Source organism: Pelophylax lessonae (genome assembly GCF_965119305.1).
Source record: "Pelophylax lessonae genome assembly, chromosome: 2".
Classification (NCBI taxonomy): domain Eukaryota; kingdom Metazoa; phylum Chordata; class Amphibia; order Anura; family Ranidae; genus Pelophylax; species Pelophylax lessonae.
The window spans coordinates 375,915,293-375,932,468 of record NC_138769.1 but is presented as its reverse complement, the minus strand read 5'-3'; the positions used below and the strand labels follow the sequence as shown (position 1 = coordinate 375,932,468).

General features: G+C 48.9%; 1 protein-coding gene across 1 annotated transcript in view; it reads right to left on the bottom strand.

Moving 5' to 3' along the window:
* Window positions 1-17,176, bottom strand: part of RPS6KB1 (ribosomal protein S6 kinase B1) — a 104,738-nt gene that overhangs the window by 49,627 nt on the left and 37,935 nt on the right. Inside the window, exon 7 of the mRNA XM_082245710.1 lies at window positions 5,562-5,662. Coding sequence (XP_082101836.1) covers window positions 5,562-5,662 — 101 coding nt within the window. The remainder of the gene's footprint in view (window positions 1-5,561; window positions 5,663-17,176) is intronic.

Below are 17,176 nucleotides of genomic sequence, written 5' to 3'. Positions count from 1 at the left end.
CTGGTTATCGCCACACACGCTTGACCCCATCTGAACCAAATAAGTTTAACTTAAATAAGTTAGTCTCTTCAGACTACAGGACATGGTTCCATGATCCATGTCCTTAGTCTGCTTGTCATCTTGTGCTTCATCTTTAGAAGAGGCTTCCTTCTGGGACGACAGCCATGTAAACCAATTTGATGCAGTGTGCGGCATATGGTCTGAGAATTGACAGGCTGATCCCCGACCCTTTTAACCTTTGCAGCAATGTTGGCAGTACTTATACGTCTATTTACCAAAGACAACCTCTGGATAGGCCGCTGAGCATGTGCACTCAACTTCTTTGGTCGACCATGGCGAGGCCTGTTCTGAGTTGAACCTGTCCTGTTAAACCGCTGTATGGTCTTAGCCACCGTGCTGCAGCTCAGTTTCAGGCAATCTTCTTACGGCCTAGGCCATCTTTATGTAGAGCAAAAATTCTTTTTTTCAGATCCTCAGAGAGTTCTTTGCCATTAGGTGCCATGTTGAACTTCCAGTGACCAGTATGTGAGAGTTCGAGTGATAACCCCAAATTTAAACACCTGCCCCCCATTCAAACCTGAGACCTTGAAACACTAATGAGTCACATGATACCAGGGAGGGAAAATGGCTAATTTCTTTATTTGGAGAAACTGGAAAAAAACTCAAGACAAAAAGTAGTAAATCCCCCGTGTGATGAAAAAAAAAATTTAAGTAACACCCCACCCAAGCACAAAAAAAAAAAAATTAGATGTCCAAGAGTCCCTGTACCAGCCAGTCACCCACCACAGGGTGCCAGACAGCCACCCACCACAGGGTGCCAGACAGCTAGCCATTAAGCATTAAAAAAAAATTAACATGTTCAGTACCAGATTTGTGCCAAAAATTGTCTATTTTTCAAAAATTTAAAAAAATATCGTCCATAACGGCCGATACCGATACGTTGTGACCAAAATATCGGTATTGGCCCTGAAAAAAAACCATATTGGTCTATCCCTAGTAGGGACCCTTCCCCTGCATATCGACTGAGGTAATCAGCCTGGCAATTACCCACACCTGGAACAGCGGAGAGAGCTGGAGCAAGTCGTTCTGCCCAACAAAGAATGCCTGTCACTTCCAAGGCCGCAAGCCATGGTCGTTGCATAGTCCATTGAATGCGGCCTGGACAGCTGCATGTGCCCGGTCCAGTGAACTAGGCAAAGCCGGAGCGCTCTCAGCTCCAGGACATTGATCGGTAACCTGGATCCTTCAGGGACCAGACTCCCTGGTCAGAGAACCTGCTGAGGACTCCTCCCCACCTGGACAGGCTTACATCTGTGGTACAACTGTCCAGTATAAGGGGAGAAAGGATTTCCTGCTTGGGCATCGGGGACCAAAGCCACCAGATAAAAGACTCCCTGGTCACCTGGCTTAGCCGGATCCAAATGTTCAGAGAGTTTGAAATCCAGTTTCATTTGAGAAGGATTGCCTCTTGGGGCATTCGAGGGGGATTGAGCGAAAGGGATCAAAAGACGACACCATCAGTCCCAGAACTTGCATGCAGGTTCGAAGGGACGACCAAGAGCTGGACAGCAACAGCTGAACCACAGCCTGAAGTTTCAAGAGTTTCAAGAGGGAGAAACACCCTGGCTGAGGACAAGTCCAAAGTCAAGCCCAGATAGTCCCGTCTCATGGAGGGGACCAGGGACTTCTGAAGGTTCAGAACACACCCGAACTCCTCCAGAGTTCTCATGGTGACTTCCAAATTCGTTGTCAGCACCGTAGGGGACTCCGCATGGAGAAGCAGATCAGCCAGGAACCCAGGACCGATACACCCCGCTGTCACAACAGCGCCAGGACCAGAGCCAACACCTTAGTGAAGACCCGAGGAGCAGAGGCGAGACCAAAGGGTAACGCCTACCGATAGTGATTCTTTCCCACGGAGAACCTGTTGGTGTCCTAAACATAACAGGATGTGAAGGTAGGCATCTGTGATGTCTGAAGTCTTATGTAGGAAACCCACCCTTGTGTGAACCGATTCCAGGCCCATTAGGTCCAGCCTTGTTGACTATACAGCCCATAGAGCGCCAGCAAGGGATCCGGGGACAGCCGTACAGTGGAGGAAAACCTTACTGGAGAAACTCGATCAAAACTCATTCTTGCAACTGGATCGCATGACCTCCTGAACCCAGCTGTCTGGGATCGGGGCCAGGCCGCAGGTCCGAGAACCAGCAAGACGTCCCCCCACCCCATATCCGGATGAGGACGCACCTTCAGGCCGAGTAAGCCTTGTCCACAGGTCTGGAAAAAAAAATTATCTTTGTTTGCCAGACCAGGGTCGCTTGGAGCCACCTGCGGAATTCTTGAAGGATTTAACCCTTAATCGACTGTCCCAGAGAGACAAAGAAAACTGTGAGCCGAAAAGGAGGGACCCCGTCTGCGACGAGGGTCCTTACCCTTGTCGGCCTGTGGAAGAAAAGTACTCCCACCCCCCGTGAGACCCTTATATAATGTCATCCAGGGACAGCACCAGACAGGCAATCCCCCTGATAAGGGAAATCCGTTAAGGCCCTCATAGAAGATCCGCAGACCAACACTTCAGTCAAGTATACGCCGGATAACCACTGCCGAACCGACAGTTGACCTAATAAAGAAGCTGTGTCCAGGGCGGCATTGCAAAAAAGCTCAGCCCTGCACCAGCTGGTCCAACAGCTCCCCCCAAGGTAGGCGGGACTTGCTCCTTCCCAAATCACAGCGTTGGAACTCCGCCCATCAGGCAGAGTCTGCGTGGCAATGGCAATCCTAACTGTTCTCAGTGCAGACACCGCCAGGGAGTATAGATCGCGGGCCACAGCCTCCCCCATCCTATCCCCCAGGTCCTTAAAGGGCGGGGATTCCTCCACTGGAATAACGGTAGTCTTATTCAGCCTGGAGACCGGTGGGTCAACCGTAGGTAGCACAGTCCACTACGTTACCAGAGACTCCTCAAAAGGGTAATGTTTAGCAGCTGCTTAGACACCCCAGGGGAATGTATCGGATGGTCCTATTCCTTATGAGCATGCTAGCAAATTAAGCTGCTCCGGATGCCATGCGAGTGCCAAAACGCAACCTGCGCCCAAGCGTCCTTCAAATTGCAGGGTGTCACGCACGAAACAATCAGTGCATCCACCGGCGCCTGTATCTTGCGCGGCGGGGGGTAGAAATGTCATTCTCGGTATCTGAGGAGACAGGGTGCGAGTTAACAGACCCGGCAGGGAGACCCACATCTGCGGAGGCTGAGCCAGACTGAGAATACGAGACAGATGAGGCAGGGGTAGGTGGAGATCGCTTCTGCGCACCTCGCCCTCTCAAAGCCACCTCCACCCGGGACCCAAATGCTTCCAGAACCTCTGAAAATGCATTGGTGGACAGCGGAGATCCGGAAGGCCCTGTGGTCTCCATGAGAGGGTCAGGTGGGGACACACGGTCTGCATACTGAACCAGAAGAACCCACCAGATAAATTTGCAAAAAATTACAAAAAATAAAAATAAAAAAAAAAACAGTCCCACTGCGCCACTACGCCCCCTGAAGTTCAGTCATGCCCTGAAGACCCCCCAACAGAGAGAGAGAGAGACCCCCAAAACCCACTGTCCCAATCTGTATTCCCAGGGCGTCTGCACATGTACTAGAAGCTCTCCCAAAAGGGAGAGAGCATTGAAAACTGCCCAGTGTGAAGGGAGGGGCTCCACCCTCCAGAAAAGTCCTCCAGGCACTCCTACCTAGATTCCTAGGCAAGAATCCACTGCAAAATGGCCAAAAACAGGTTCACCAAGATGGCCGCGGTCATAAAAGCAGACGAGGCTACAACAAAATGGCAGCCCCGCGCAGCGACAAGGACCCACAGGGGGACCCCCACCAGCCCTCCTAACAGAATCACACAGCAGGAAGGCCCTGGAGGGACCGAGACCCCTCCTCCCCGCACGATCAGCCGAGCGCCTCTGACGGCACACCCCCCCCCATGCGGCCTGCAAACAAGGTCTCAGCCTGAGGTAGGCCCAAAAAGTGCATAACAGGACAGAGGGAAACCCAGGAGTGTGGGGCTGACCATCCGAGGGAGGGGCCCGCATCCGCCCCAAAATCCGCCAGGGAAGAGGGGGGGGGGGAAAGAGGACGTTTACTCGTACCAGGAACACTGGCAGGCGTCATCTCCTGACAGGACCCCTCTCCGCCGAAATGGGGGGGGGGGGGGTGCTGTCGCCCAAATAGGAAAGCTGCGACATAGGCCTAGACCCTGTCGTGTGCGACCTTGCGAGACGTTTAATTCCCAGTGGGACCATGTCGCGGCCAACCCAGCGCGGAGCTAAGGCCTGCAGCTGGGGTGACTACTGGATCTAGATTATCCAGCCCGTCGCGCACATCAGGCATAGTTGCTTGTAGATTGCACAGGAAAAAAAAAACAGAAGAAAAAAGGCTAGCTAATAATCACATAAAAAAACACTTATGCCAGGACCAAAGATCCCAGCAAGGAACTAGGTCCTTACTCATGACTAGACAGATTAAAACTGACATCCTATGCAGCAAATGAGAGGGTGTACCCTCCGGGACTGCCCATAGGCGTAGACAGAACTTTTTTTCTGCTTAGTATTCTACTCCTGTATGATAGAGAGATCCTATTAAACAACTGTGTGTAAAAATAATTCTTTCTTTCTGCATTTTACAAAAACTTCTGGCGAAAAATGACATGTCTATGCCTTTCAGAAAAAACTTTTTGATTTCCAAAATGGTAATGTGGATGTTTCCACTATCTTGGTGCTCCAGGGCCAAAAATGTGATAGGTAGTCAGTAAATTAGCTGCATAATTTGTGCCCCTTTAAAGCCAAAAGGTGCTCCTTGGATTTCAGGGCGCCTCTATGCATCTACGCTTTGAAAAAGTGTCACACGTGGTATCCCTAGACTCAAGAGGCATAGCAGAATGTGTTATGGGCCAAAATTGTGACAAAAAATGACCATAGACCAAATAATACACAAATTTGGTTATTTTTACCAAAAACTACATTTACAAATATTTGCAAAATTGTATACCAAACTAAAAAGTGTTTTGCCTAGATTTTTTTCATTTTGGTAAAAAAAAAAAAAAACAGCAGTGATCAAATACCACCGAAATCAAGCTGTCTCACAAAATAAAAATGTAATTTGGGTATTGTGTTACATGACCGAGTTTGTCAAAGTGCGACAGTGCTGAGAGCTGAAAAATGTCCACACTTGAAGTGGTTAAAGTGTCACAAAAGGCAAAACTTTTTTCTATTTTTGGATAAAGTAAGGGATGTGTGCGCCATTGGGGAGATTTCCCTGCACATCCTGTACTAGCATCAAAGTCAGGGAAAATCCTTCCAAAATTAAGGAATCCTGGTGTGTCAGCAGAACTAATGTCCTCAGTAGAAGACTTCCCCTCTATTATTGTTCTGATGTTAACCCAAAATTTGGAACCTTCTTTTATTTTCACTTTCGATAAACAGGACAAAGAGTGTGGGAAAAGTGCCAGTTTTTAAATTACAATTCAATAAGGAAAAGCCAAAGGTGTAATTTTATTGTTGTTTAAGCAAACCTTGATGATTTAGCATGATGTTCTCCGGTTTCAGATCACGATATATTATTCCTTTTTGATGCAAATGTCCCAAAGCCATTGAGATCTCAGCCAAGTAAAAGCTGAAAATAAATATGAAACAATAATTTAGAAAGACAGGTTGGGTAAAAATCAAAATCGGATATGATAAAAACTGGATTTTTGTAAGAAATAAACGTAAAATCATTTTCTCTGAAGTCCGACAGACGCAGCTCCATCTAGTCAGAGACTATAGGGTTATGCTACTCCGATCAGGAATAAGCACTAGGCAGGAAAAAGCTTAATTACACCTATGGGGGCTGTCCCTGCAGGCCTAACCCCACACACACCCTGCTATCATCAAACAGTTTATTTGCAAGCTATGTATCACCAGATAAGGTGAGCGGCAGGACAACGCAGCCAGTTCAGAGATACTCTGAAAGCGCAATGGATAGCCACCAAAAAGGCAACCTTCTGGGACAACGAAATCAGAGAAATCTCCCGAAAGTTGTCAAAAGTAGGCTTTTGAAGAACAGATAATACCAGATTGAGGTCCCAGGGAGGTAGTGGGAACCTTCTCGGAGGAGTTATATGGCGCACTCCCTGTATAAAAAGGTACGAAGCAAAGCATGCGTAGCTAACGGGCATTGGAAATATATAGCCAAAGCCGACACTTGGCCTTTGATAGTGCCCAAAGCCAACCGCTGTTCAACTCCTTTCTGCAGAAAGGCCAAGACCCTAGCTATCGAAAACAAGCGAGAGTGCACCTTCAGTGATTCACACCATGAAAAACGGAATTTTTGTAAAATCTTACCTGTAAAATTCCTTTCTCTGAGTCCTCCGACAGTCGCCGCCTCTTCATATTCGTCACATATGGGGACGTCCCAAAGCAGTGCAAACATGAGGGGTGGGAAACGCATCCGCGCCGAAAGGCAACGCAGTCTCCGCATCAAAGAAAGGAACCTTACCAAAGGAAGGAAACCAGCTGGGCTACAGGAAAAACAAGTGCTCAACAGGAGCAACAACCCAGGAAAAGACAAATAACCAGGGGATAAAAAACTTATCCCAACAGCCAGAGGTCCCCAACAAGGGACCCTAGGGAATTGCCGCACTAAGAACCTTGCGGCCAAAGGAAGCATCCGCCGATGCCTGAACATCTACTTTGTAGAATTTTGTGAAAGTGTGCACGGTCGACCAGGTCGCCGCCTTACACACCTGGGCTACAGAAGCCCCATGACGACAGGCCCAAGACGTACTCAGAGATCTAGTAGAGTGCGCCTTCACAGGCACAGGGGGAACCTTCCCCTGCAAAGCATAGGCCTGTTCAATGGTCTGCCTAATCCATTTGGCGATGGTAGAGGCCGACGCCGCCATGCCCTTCCGAGGACCCTCTGGAAGAACAAACAAGGAGTCCGTCTTTCGAAAAGACTCAGTCGATTTAAGGTAAACCCTTACCGCCCGAACAACATCCAAAGAATGTAATCTCACCTCCTTTGGACGTTTAGGCTTCGCGCACAGCGAAGGCAAGACAATATCCTCATTAAGATGAAATTCCGAAACTCGCTTCGGAAGAAAAGAAGGATTAGGTCGCAAGACCACCTTATCCAAATGAACAACCAGATACGGAGACTTGCAGGACAAAGCCGCCAGCTCCGACACTCTGCGAGCCGAAGTGATCGCAACCAAAAAGGCGACCTTTTTGGACAACATAGACAACGAGATCTCCCTGATCTGTTCAAAAGGAGCACGTTGTAACACAGATAGAACGAGATTCAAGTCCCAAGGGGGCAGAGGATCCCTCCTAGGAGGAACCAGATGCCGCACTCCCTGAACAAAAGTGCCAACCAAGGAGTTGGAAGCCACGGGACGTTGAAACAGAACGGCCAGCGCAGACACCTGACCCTTTATCGTAGCCAGCGCCAAACGCTGATCGACACCCGTTTGAAGGAAGGACAGCACTCGGGAAACCGAGTACGTGCGGGGTGAAAACCTCCTGGACTCACACCAGGCAAAAAAGTCCTTCCAAGTACGGTAATAAACCTTCCCCGAGGAAGACTTCCTCGCGTTGATCAAGGTATGAACGACCTCTGGGGAGAGACCCTTCTCCTTCAGGACCTCGGTCTCAACAGCCAGGCCGTCAAAGCCAGCGACTGTAAAGCAGGATGGTATATCGGTCCTTGAGACAGGAGATCGTCTCGATCCGCCAGATTCACGAGGTCTGCGTACCAGGACCGGCGAGGCCAGTCCGGTGCCACAAGAATCACCGTGCTGCGTTCCGAGTGTAACCTGCGAAGGAACCTGGACAGCAACTGAATCGGTGGAAACGCGTACATCAGCCTGTACTGATGCCACGGGGCCACTAACGCGTCCGACGCGTCTGCCCGAGGGTCGCACGTCCTTGCCATGAACCTTCTCACCTTGTTGTTGAGACGAGACGCGAACAGGTCCACATCTGGAAGACCCCACTTCGCACACAACATCTGGAAGACAGCCGGGTGGAGAGACCATTCCCCCTGATCCAGGGTCTGGCGACTCAGATAGTCCGCCTGCCAGTTCTCCACCCCCGGAATGTGAACCGCCGTTATCGCCGGGACATGAGTCTCGGCCTAAGACAGAATGTCGGCCACTTCTCGAGCCGCTCGGGCACTCCTGGTACCCCCTTGGTGGTTGATGTAGGCCACCGCCGTGGCATTGTCCGTCTGCACCCGAACCGGGCAGCCCTGCAGCCGGTCCGTCCAGCGATGAAGACAGAGATTTATCGCACGCAATTCCAGAATGTTGATCGGAAGGGAGGACTCCCCCTCCGACCAAGTCCCCTGGGCAGACAGAACGCCCAGAACACCACCCCAGCCCGACAGGCTGGCATCCGTGGTGATTACCGTCCACGAGATAGGACGAAACGACTTGCCCCCGGACACCATCGGGGACTGGAGCCACCACAGAAGGTCTCTTCTGGTGCGATGACTCAACGAGATTTGAAGATCCAGAGATTGAGGTCGCCCGTCCCACATGGACAGGATCTCCGCTTGGAGACCCCGCGTGTGAAACTGGGCGAAGGGAATCGCCTCGAAGGCCGAGACCATCAATCCCAGACATCTCATGCACGTCCGCAGAGACGAGTGCGGAACGTCCCTGAGGGACCTGACTTCCTCCTGAAGAGTTCTGAGTTTGTCTTCCGGCAGGAAGACCTTCGCCTGCACCGAGTCCAGAATCATTCCCAGGTAGGGAAGACGAACCGACGGACTCAGTGTCGACTTTGGAAAATTTATCGTCCAACCAAACTCCTGCAGAGTTTGCATCGTGACAGACAGGTCCTTCTCCAGACCCTGGCTGGTCGCAGACCGAACCAGAATGTCGTCCAGATACCCCAGGACGGAAATGCCCTGGGCCCTCAATAATGCCAGAACCGGTGCAAGCACCTTGGTGAAGACCCGCGGAGCCGAGGCGAGACCAAAAGGCAACGCCACGAACTGGTAGTGATCCTCCGCAATGGCAAATCGAAGGTACCTCTGGTGACCCTCGAAAATGGGGATGTGAAGATACGCATCCTTCAAATCGATGGAGGCCATGAATTCCCCCGGAACCAGGGCAGCCACCACCGACCGCAGGGATTCCATGCAGAACTTGCGAACCCGCACAGAGCGGTTCAGAGCCTTCAAGTCCAGAATTGGACGAACCTTGCCCTCCTTTCTGGGCACAGTGAACAGATTGGAATAAAACCCCCGAAATCTGTCCCGATGAGGTACCGGAACTACCACTCCCTGAGCTCTCAGGTCCCGCACCGCCAGGTGCAGGTCCCGTAAACGCTCTGGAGACAGTTGAAGATTTGAGGGAAAAAATCTGCTCTCCGGCCGAGAGAGAAACTCGATCTTGTAACCAGATCGAACGATCTCCTGAACCCATCTGTCCCGCACGCGGGCCAACCAGGGTTGAAGAAAACCGAGCAAGCGTCCCCCCACCCCAAAACTGGGTGAGGGCGCCCCTTCAGGCCGCACTGTTATGGGCTGCGGATCCGGATTGACCGGACTTCTGTTTTCCAGACCAGGGCTTCTTCTGAGAGCCTTGACCTTTGAACGGTTTGCCCTTGTAGTGCGACCGAAAGGCACGAAAGGACCCCTGAGGGGGCCGAAAATTAGCATGCTTCTTCCCAGAAGCCCCCTTAGCCTTGGGGAAATGGGGCAAGAGAGTGCTCTTACCTCCGGTGATCCCCTTAATCAACACATCCAAGGACTCCCCAAAAAGGCGAGACCCATCATAAGGCAGATTGGCTAAGGTCTTACGTGAAGACTGGTCCACCGACCAACATTTCAACCAAACCAGGCGGCGAGACAACACCGCCACGCTGTGCACACGTGCAGCCAACGGGACTAGGTCCAAGTCCGCATCACACAGATACATGACACCCTGGTGGATTTGATCCACCATATCCAGGGTCGCCGGCGAGGCCGAATCGGCCACTAGGACGCGCCTAAGCATCTGCGTCCAACTTGCGACCGCCTGGGCCGCCATGAGAGAGGCAAACAGAGCCTTAAGCATAGAACCCGTAACAGAATAAGTATGACGGGCAAGAGACTCCAATCTCCTATCCGTGGCATCACGGAACACAGGGGAATCCTCTGCAGGAATCGCAGTGGATTTGTTTAAAACCGCAATTGCGTGATCCACTGGGGGTGGCACACACCACCATTCATCAGTGGAAGGCGAGAAAGAATAACGCAGCTTGAACCTACTTGGTACAGCAAAAGGTTTGCGCAGATTGCGCCATTGTTCCTTAACAGCGCGCTGAAAATCATCATTGCAGGGAAAAACCTGCGGCGTCCTGAGTTTTCTCTGCGTCCCATAAGCCGCCAAGGCAGCGGGGGGACACACTTCATCCTGCAAACGCAGCGTTTGTTTAATGGAAACAATCAATTCATCCATGATTGCAAGCTCTTCAGGCGAGCCAGGGGGAGAATTATCAACCCCTTCAACTTCAGCCTCCACCTTGGACCCCACTAGATCCAGGGAGGAGCGGGACCCCGATAAGGAGGCCCCCGCCATAACAGCCCCATCCACCTTCACCCTCAGAATCAGAGGAAAGAGAAACTCTGGGTCTTTTAGTAGATTGAGCAGCCACCAGCATCTGCACCTGAGCAGCAAGGCCAGCCACAATAGTGGCTAAATCCCCCCCTGGAGGGGAAACAGCGGTCCCCTGGCTTTCCACCAAGGCGGTAGGAAATTTGCCCTCCTGAGAATCCATTGCCCCTATTACAAATGCCGGATAATAAAGGGTTAACTGCCCCTTTAACAAGCGCGGCGAGCGCAGCCCACCGCACCACACACACAAGCACAATGAGACCCCCACAGGGACAATAAAACTGACACAGGCAATGGATAAGAAGGATATAACCTGAGGAGACCCTCGCCGCTGCTGCTGCCTCGATCGGTGTTCCTGGAGAAGAGGAAGTGATGCTGCCAGGGCGCTCTATGAAAGCCTATGGGAGGCTACAAGAAAATGGCCGCCATGCATGTAGAACATGCGGCCGGAGCGAGTGTAGGCAAAATGGCGCCGAAACCGCCGCTCCACAGTACAGTAATGCACACGTCATCCATGTATAAAAAAAACATGTCAGATCGCCGCAGCGATCGCTGTATAGTGCCCAAACATGCCCAAAACATGCCCCACAGCACACAGCTTCTCACACTGACAAGGCTGACACACACAGTGTCACACAGCTCCCCCCCCCCTTGCAGCCCACAGCATGCAGCCGAGTGATAGGGAGACAAACAGTGTGAACAGAGGCAGGTTACACAGTCCCAGACTGACACCCCCCCAGACAGACAGGTCCCCACATAGATACACTTACCTCACAATGGCGTGGGGGACCCGCACAGGCGAACAAGCCGCTGCACATGAGGCAGGGAGAGTCGCATACAAGACGCACAGAATGGGGGTTAAGAAACCACACAGCGTCCAGTGAGGTAGCCACCTCACCAATCATCCCTGCACCGAACAGGGATGGGTCGTTCACTGTGCCAGGAGCGTTACCTGGCTGAACGCTCGATGGCAGGCTGGGAAGCCACTGACCCACGACCTGCGACCAGGGGGATCAGCCCGAGACCCAGCCCGCATGATCCTCTTCATCCGAAGAACTAACTAATGCTGACAAAAAGAACAGCTAAGTAAAGGTAGAGAGAAAACTCAAACAAAAAATCAAAAAAGAAGAAAGAGTCTGGGGCACAAAGCCCCAGCACAGAGAGAGCCAGCCACTCCTGACAAGCTAGACATTGAAACTGAGATATGGTTGCAGGAAGTAGGAGGGTATTGACTGAGGGGACCACCCCTTGAGGGTGGGATATGTTAAAAGCTTTATTGTTAACATATTCTGTTGCCTAGCTACTCCTTCGGAGCAAAGTCTAATACCCCATATGTGACGAATATGAAGAGGCGGCGACTGTCGGAGGACGTAAGAGAAAATACGATTTCCACATAGGACGATATATCTTCCTAGAAGTCGACTTCTTAGCCTTCAATAGCGTAGGATTCAGAGTCAGAAAGACCTCTGTCTCAACACCTGGCTTTAAACAGCCATGCCATTAAAGCCAATGACTGTAAAGCAGGATGGAAGATTGGACCTTGAGACAGATCTTCTGAGAGGAAGTCTCCAAGGAGCATCGGCGACCAACCTTACTAGGTCTGCGTACCAAGATTGGTGAGGCCAGTTCAGTGCCACCAGAATGACCGAAATCCCTTCCACCTCCATCCTGCGCAGAAGCCTAGGCAGGAGTTTCAAGGGAGGAAAGACATAAATAAGCCGATACTGACCCCAAGGAGCCACCAGAGCATTTGTGGTGTCGGCCAGAGGATCTCGAGACCTGGCAACGAATCTCTGAACCTTCTTGTTTAGGGGAGAAGCAAACCGATTGACCTCAGGAGTCCCCCACCAAACGCAGGAGATTAAACACCTGCGGGTGATAGAACCACTCCCCTTGATCCAACAGCTGAGGGCTCAGGTAATCTGCTTGCCAGTCCTCCACACCTGGAATGTGTACAGCAGAGGGCTGGAATAACCCGGGTCAGAATCTCGGCCACCTATTTGGATACCAAGACACTCTTAATGCCCCCCCGGTGATTTATGTAAGCCACACCCGTGGCATTGTCGGATTGATCCGAACCAGACCATCTTGCAGATGAGTCGTCCAATGGCTCAGACAAAGCTTTACTGCTCGGAGCCCCAAAACATTTAGCGGTGCAGTGACGCCACTACCGTGCGGATGGATTCCATCCGAAGCTTCTGTACTAGCACAAAGCGGCTCAGGGCCTTAGGATCAAGGATAGGACGCACCTTTGCTTTCCTTCAAAGGCACAGTGAAGAGATTTGACTAAAACCCATGATAACGTTCCTGAAAAGGAACCGGTACAATCACTCCTTGCGGCAGCAAATCGTGTACTGCCCCTCGCAAGTCCCTTAACCAGACTGGGGACAGTCGAAGATTGGACGGGAAGAACCTGTCAGACAGGCGAGACCAGAATTAGATCTGGTCAAGGAGGTCCAGGATTCCAGAAAGAAACGAAGAAGTCCCCCCACCCCAGAAACAGGTAAGGGTGGCTTGTAGTTCCTCTAGACCTTGGTCCTCACGAACTAACTAGTGAAAAAAAAAAAAAAAAAAACAAACTAACAAACTTTCCTTTATTAGCTAAGACTGAAGTCCCAGCAGGAAGCTAGGTCCTATTCCTTACACTAGGCAGAAACAAACTGATGATAGCAGGGTGTGTGGGGTAATGCCTACAGGGACAGCCCCCATAGTTGTGGTTAAGCTTTTTTCCTGCCTAGTGCCTATTCCTGATAAGAGGAGCATAACCCTATAGTCTCTGACTAGATGGAGCTGTGTCTGTCGAACGATAGAGAAACGTTTTTAGTTCTAGTGATGTTAAATAAAAAGTCAGGCAATTTGCTAAACCTTCTGCATTTTTTTTAATTTTTAAGAACTCTTTTTCTGAGGAAGTTTCTGTGAATAAGGAATAAAGACTTTCCGAACCGTGCTCTATGAACTGATAAAGATATAGGCCTCATGCACACATGACGTTAAAGCTGCATCTAGGAGCATCTGGCGCTTTTTTGTTATGGCCTCTAAACTCCCCTGCACATTATCCTATGTGTCCATGCACACAAGGGTTTTTAGCGGCGTTTAGTAGCAGGAGCTTTTAGAGGCAGAAAAAATGAACCACTGCCTGTGCGCCCAGCAGCAGAATTGGGCAGAGAAAATGCTTGATGCAAAACATACCTAAACACTAGTGCTTGAACATTAATTTCAACAGCCAGAATTATTCTGGCCAATGAAATGAACGCCCAAGAGCTTGACACCTGTAAAAGCTCCTAAAAGCTTTAGACACTTTTACAAACAGGCATTTTTTTCTGCAAACACACTGCAAACCAGTCTATTTCCACCCAGCAGCGCATAGAGCAGAGAGGCTCTGTTCCATGTCCGCTTTGCAGAAACTGAGTGGACACGGACCTGTGATCCACCCACTCTGCTCAGCAAGGGATTTGCCCCTGCTGAGCAAATGGAAATCCGCCTCATGTGAGAGGGACTCATGAATTTGTTATCAAACACCTGACTTTCCCCTACATGTCTTGCAACATTATTAAGCCCAATTTCAAAATTACCTTTTTTTTTTTTTTTTCTTAGTGGTACATTTGATCTCTTAAACATTGAATAGGTTCATGACATTTGCATATCATTGCATTCTGTTTTTATGTAGCTTTTACACAGGAACCCAACTCTCTGGAATTGCGGTTGTAAACATGTTTGCTTCAGATTTTGGATACACTTTAAGAATTCTGCATACAAATCTCACACACACACACACACACACACACACACACACACACACACACACCAAAAAAGAGAGAGCGGCTAGAAAAGTGAATGCACAATACCCTTTTATTTAGACTAGGCACAAGCTCGTCTTCCTGAGGAAGACTAGATTGTGCCTCGTCAAAACGGCGATATAAAACTATTATAATGCATTCATGTTTCAAGACCGTGAGTGTCGCTCTCTCTTTTTATATGCACAACAATCTTGCTGTGCACCCGGGCCAATTATTTATCCCTGATTTGTGTGCAGTGGCAACCATTAGATCACAAACACAAATAGGGTTTTTAGCTTTGTGCCCAAGGGAAAAAAAAAAATAAAAATAATGGCTGCCGAAAACGCTCCACACAATTTTACCTTGCTTATGGTGTGTTCTTAATAGGTCATGTAACTCAAAAAAAAAAAAAAGCAACACGGGTGCATTTTTGATGCACTCTCAATGCATTTCAATGGAGAGGTGCATTTTTGGTGTGTTTAACAAGCCAATTATGCACCAAAAATGCAGCAAGCAGGATTTTTAAGGCCGCTTCAAAAAAGATGAAGATAATGGCCGCCAAATTCATATTCATTTAAATTCATGATATTAAATTAAAAAGGTGCTCTCAGCTATTGGCTGTAATGGGTTTGCATCTTGGTTTGAGAGCGCTTTGCAAGACAAGCACGTTTTTTAAATAAATTTTGACTTGATATACAAGCGATGTCTTGATATACAAGTAGCGTCATGTATAAAAAAGAAGAGAGGAGCCTCTAAAGTGTAGCAATACGGTTACATTTAATGAAGGTTCAATATTTAGCAACTCACATGGTTGATGATTAAAACAGGCACATCTAAGTATGCAGGCATCCGGGGTAAAGCTGTCCACATAGACCATCCTCTGCACAGCCATCTTCATCATCCCTTCCCTGCTGCACTCGAGTGATTCAAAGCCGCACTTTGAGATCTCTCTACTGCAGGCTATTCTTCCCGGTCATGATTGCAGACTGACAGTGGTGAGAGCCGGTGGTTCAGAAGATGGTCTATGTGGACAGCTTTACCCCAGATGCCTGCATACTTAGGTGTGCCTATTTTAATCAACCACGTGAGTTGCTAAAAGTTGAACCTTCATTAAATGTAACCATACTGCTACACTTAGAGGCTCCTCTCATCTCTCTATTATTCTGTAGCTCTGCTAGATTTTGCTTCTAATCCCCTTGGGAAGGCTGCATATTGTGGATGGACATTTTATGATTACACAACCTATCACATTGCTATAATCTTTGTATATAGACGATAAACTGAAGGACTTGTGGAACGAATCATCTGAGTTTCCATTATTTCTTATGGGGAAATTTGCTTTGATACAGAGTGCTTTGGATTACAAGCATGTTTCCAGAACGAATTATGCTCGCAATCCAAGGTTACACACACACACATACATACATACATACATACACCGTGCCTTGCGAAAGTATCCGCCCCCCTTGAACTTTGCAACCTTTTGCCACATTTCAGGCTTCAAACAAAGATATAAAACTGTCATTTTTTGTGAAGAATCAACAAGTGGGACACAATCATGAAGTGGAACTAAATTTATTGGATATTTCAAACTTTTTTAACAAATAGAAAACTGAAAAATTGGGCGTGTAAAATTATTCAGCCCCCTTAAGTTAATACTTTGTAGCGCCACCTTTTGCTGCGATTACAGTTGTAAGTCGCTTGGGGTATGTCTCTATCAGTTTTGCACATCGAGACTGAAATTTTTGCCCATTCCTCCTTGCAAAACAGCTCAAGCTCAGTGAGGTTGGATGGAGAGCGTTTGTGAACAGCAGTTTTCAGTTCTTTCCACAGATTCTCGATTGGATTCAGGTCTGGACTTGGCCATTCTAACACCTGGATATGTTTATTTGTGAACCATTCCATTGTAGATTTTGCTTTGGATCATTGTCTTGTTGGAAGACAAATCTCCGTCCCAGTCTCAGGTCTTTTGCAGACTCCCATCAGGTTTTCTTCCAGAATGGTCCTGTATTTGGCTCCATCCATCTTCCCATCAATTGTAACCATCTTCCCTGTCCCTGCTGAAGAAAAGCAGGCCCAAACCATGATGCCACCACCATGTTTGACAGTGGGGATGGTGTGTTCAGGGTGATGAGCTGTGTTGCTTTTACGCCAAACATAATGTTTTGTATTGTTGCCAAAAAGTTTGATTTTGGTTTCATCTGACCAGAGCACCTTCTTCCACATGTTTGGAGTGTCTCCCAGGTGGCTTGTGGCAAACTTTAAACGACACTTTTTATGGATATCTTTAAGAAATGGTTTTCTTCTTGCCACTCTTCCATAAAGGCCAGATTTGTGCAGTATACGACTGATTGTTGTCCTATGGACAGAGTCTCCCACCTCAGCTTTAGATCTCTGCAGTTCATCCAGAGTGATCATGGGCCTCTTGGCTGCATCTCTGATCAGTCTTCTCCTTGTATGAGCTGAAAGTTTAGAGGGACGGCCAGGTCTTCGTAGATTTGCAGTGGTCTGATACTCCTTCCATTTCAATATTATCGCTTGCACAGTGCTCCTCGGGATGTTTAAAGCTTGGGAAATCTTTTTGTATCCAAATCAGGCTTTAAACTTCTCCACAACAGTATCTCGGACCTGTCTGGCGTGTTCCTTGTTCTTTATGATGCTCTCTGCGCTTTAAACGGACCTCTGAGACCATCACAGTGTAGGTGCATTTATACGGAGACTTGATTACACACAGGTGGATTCTATTTATCATCATTAGTAATTTAG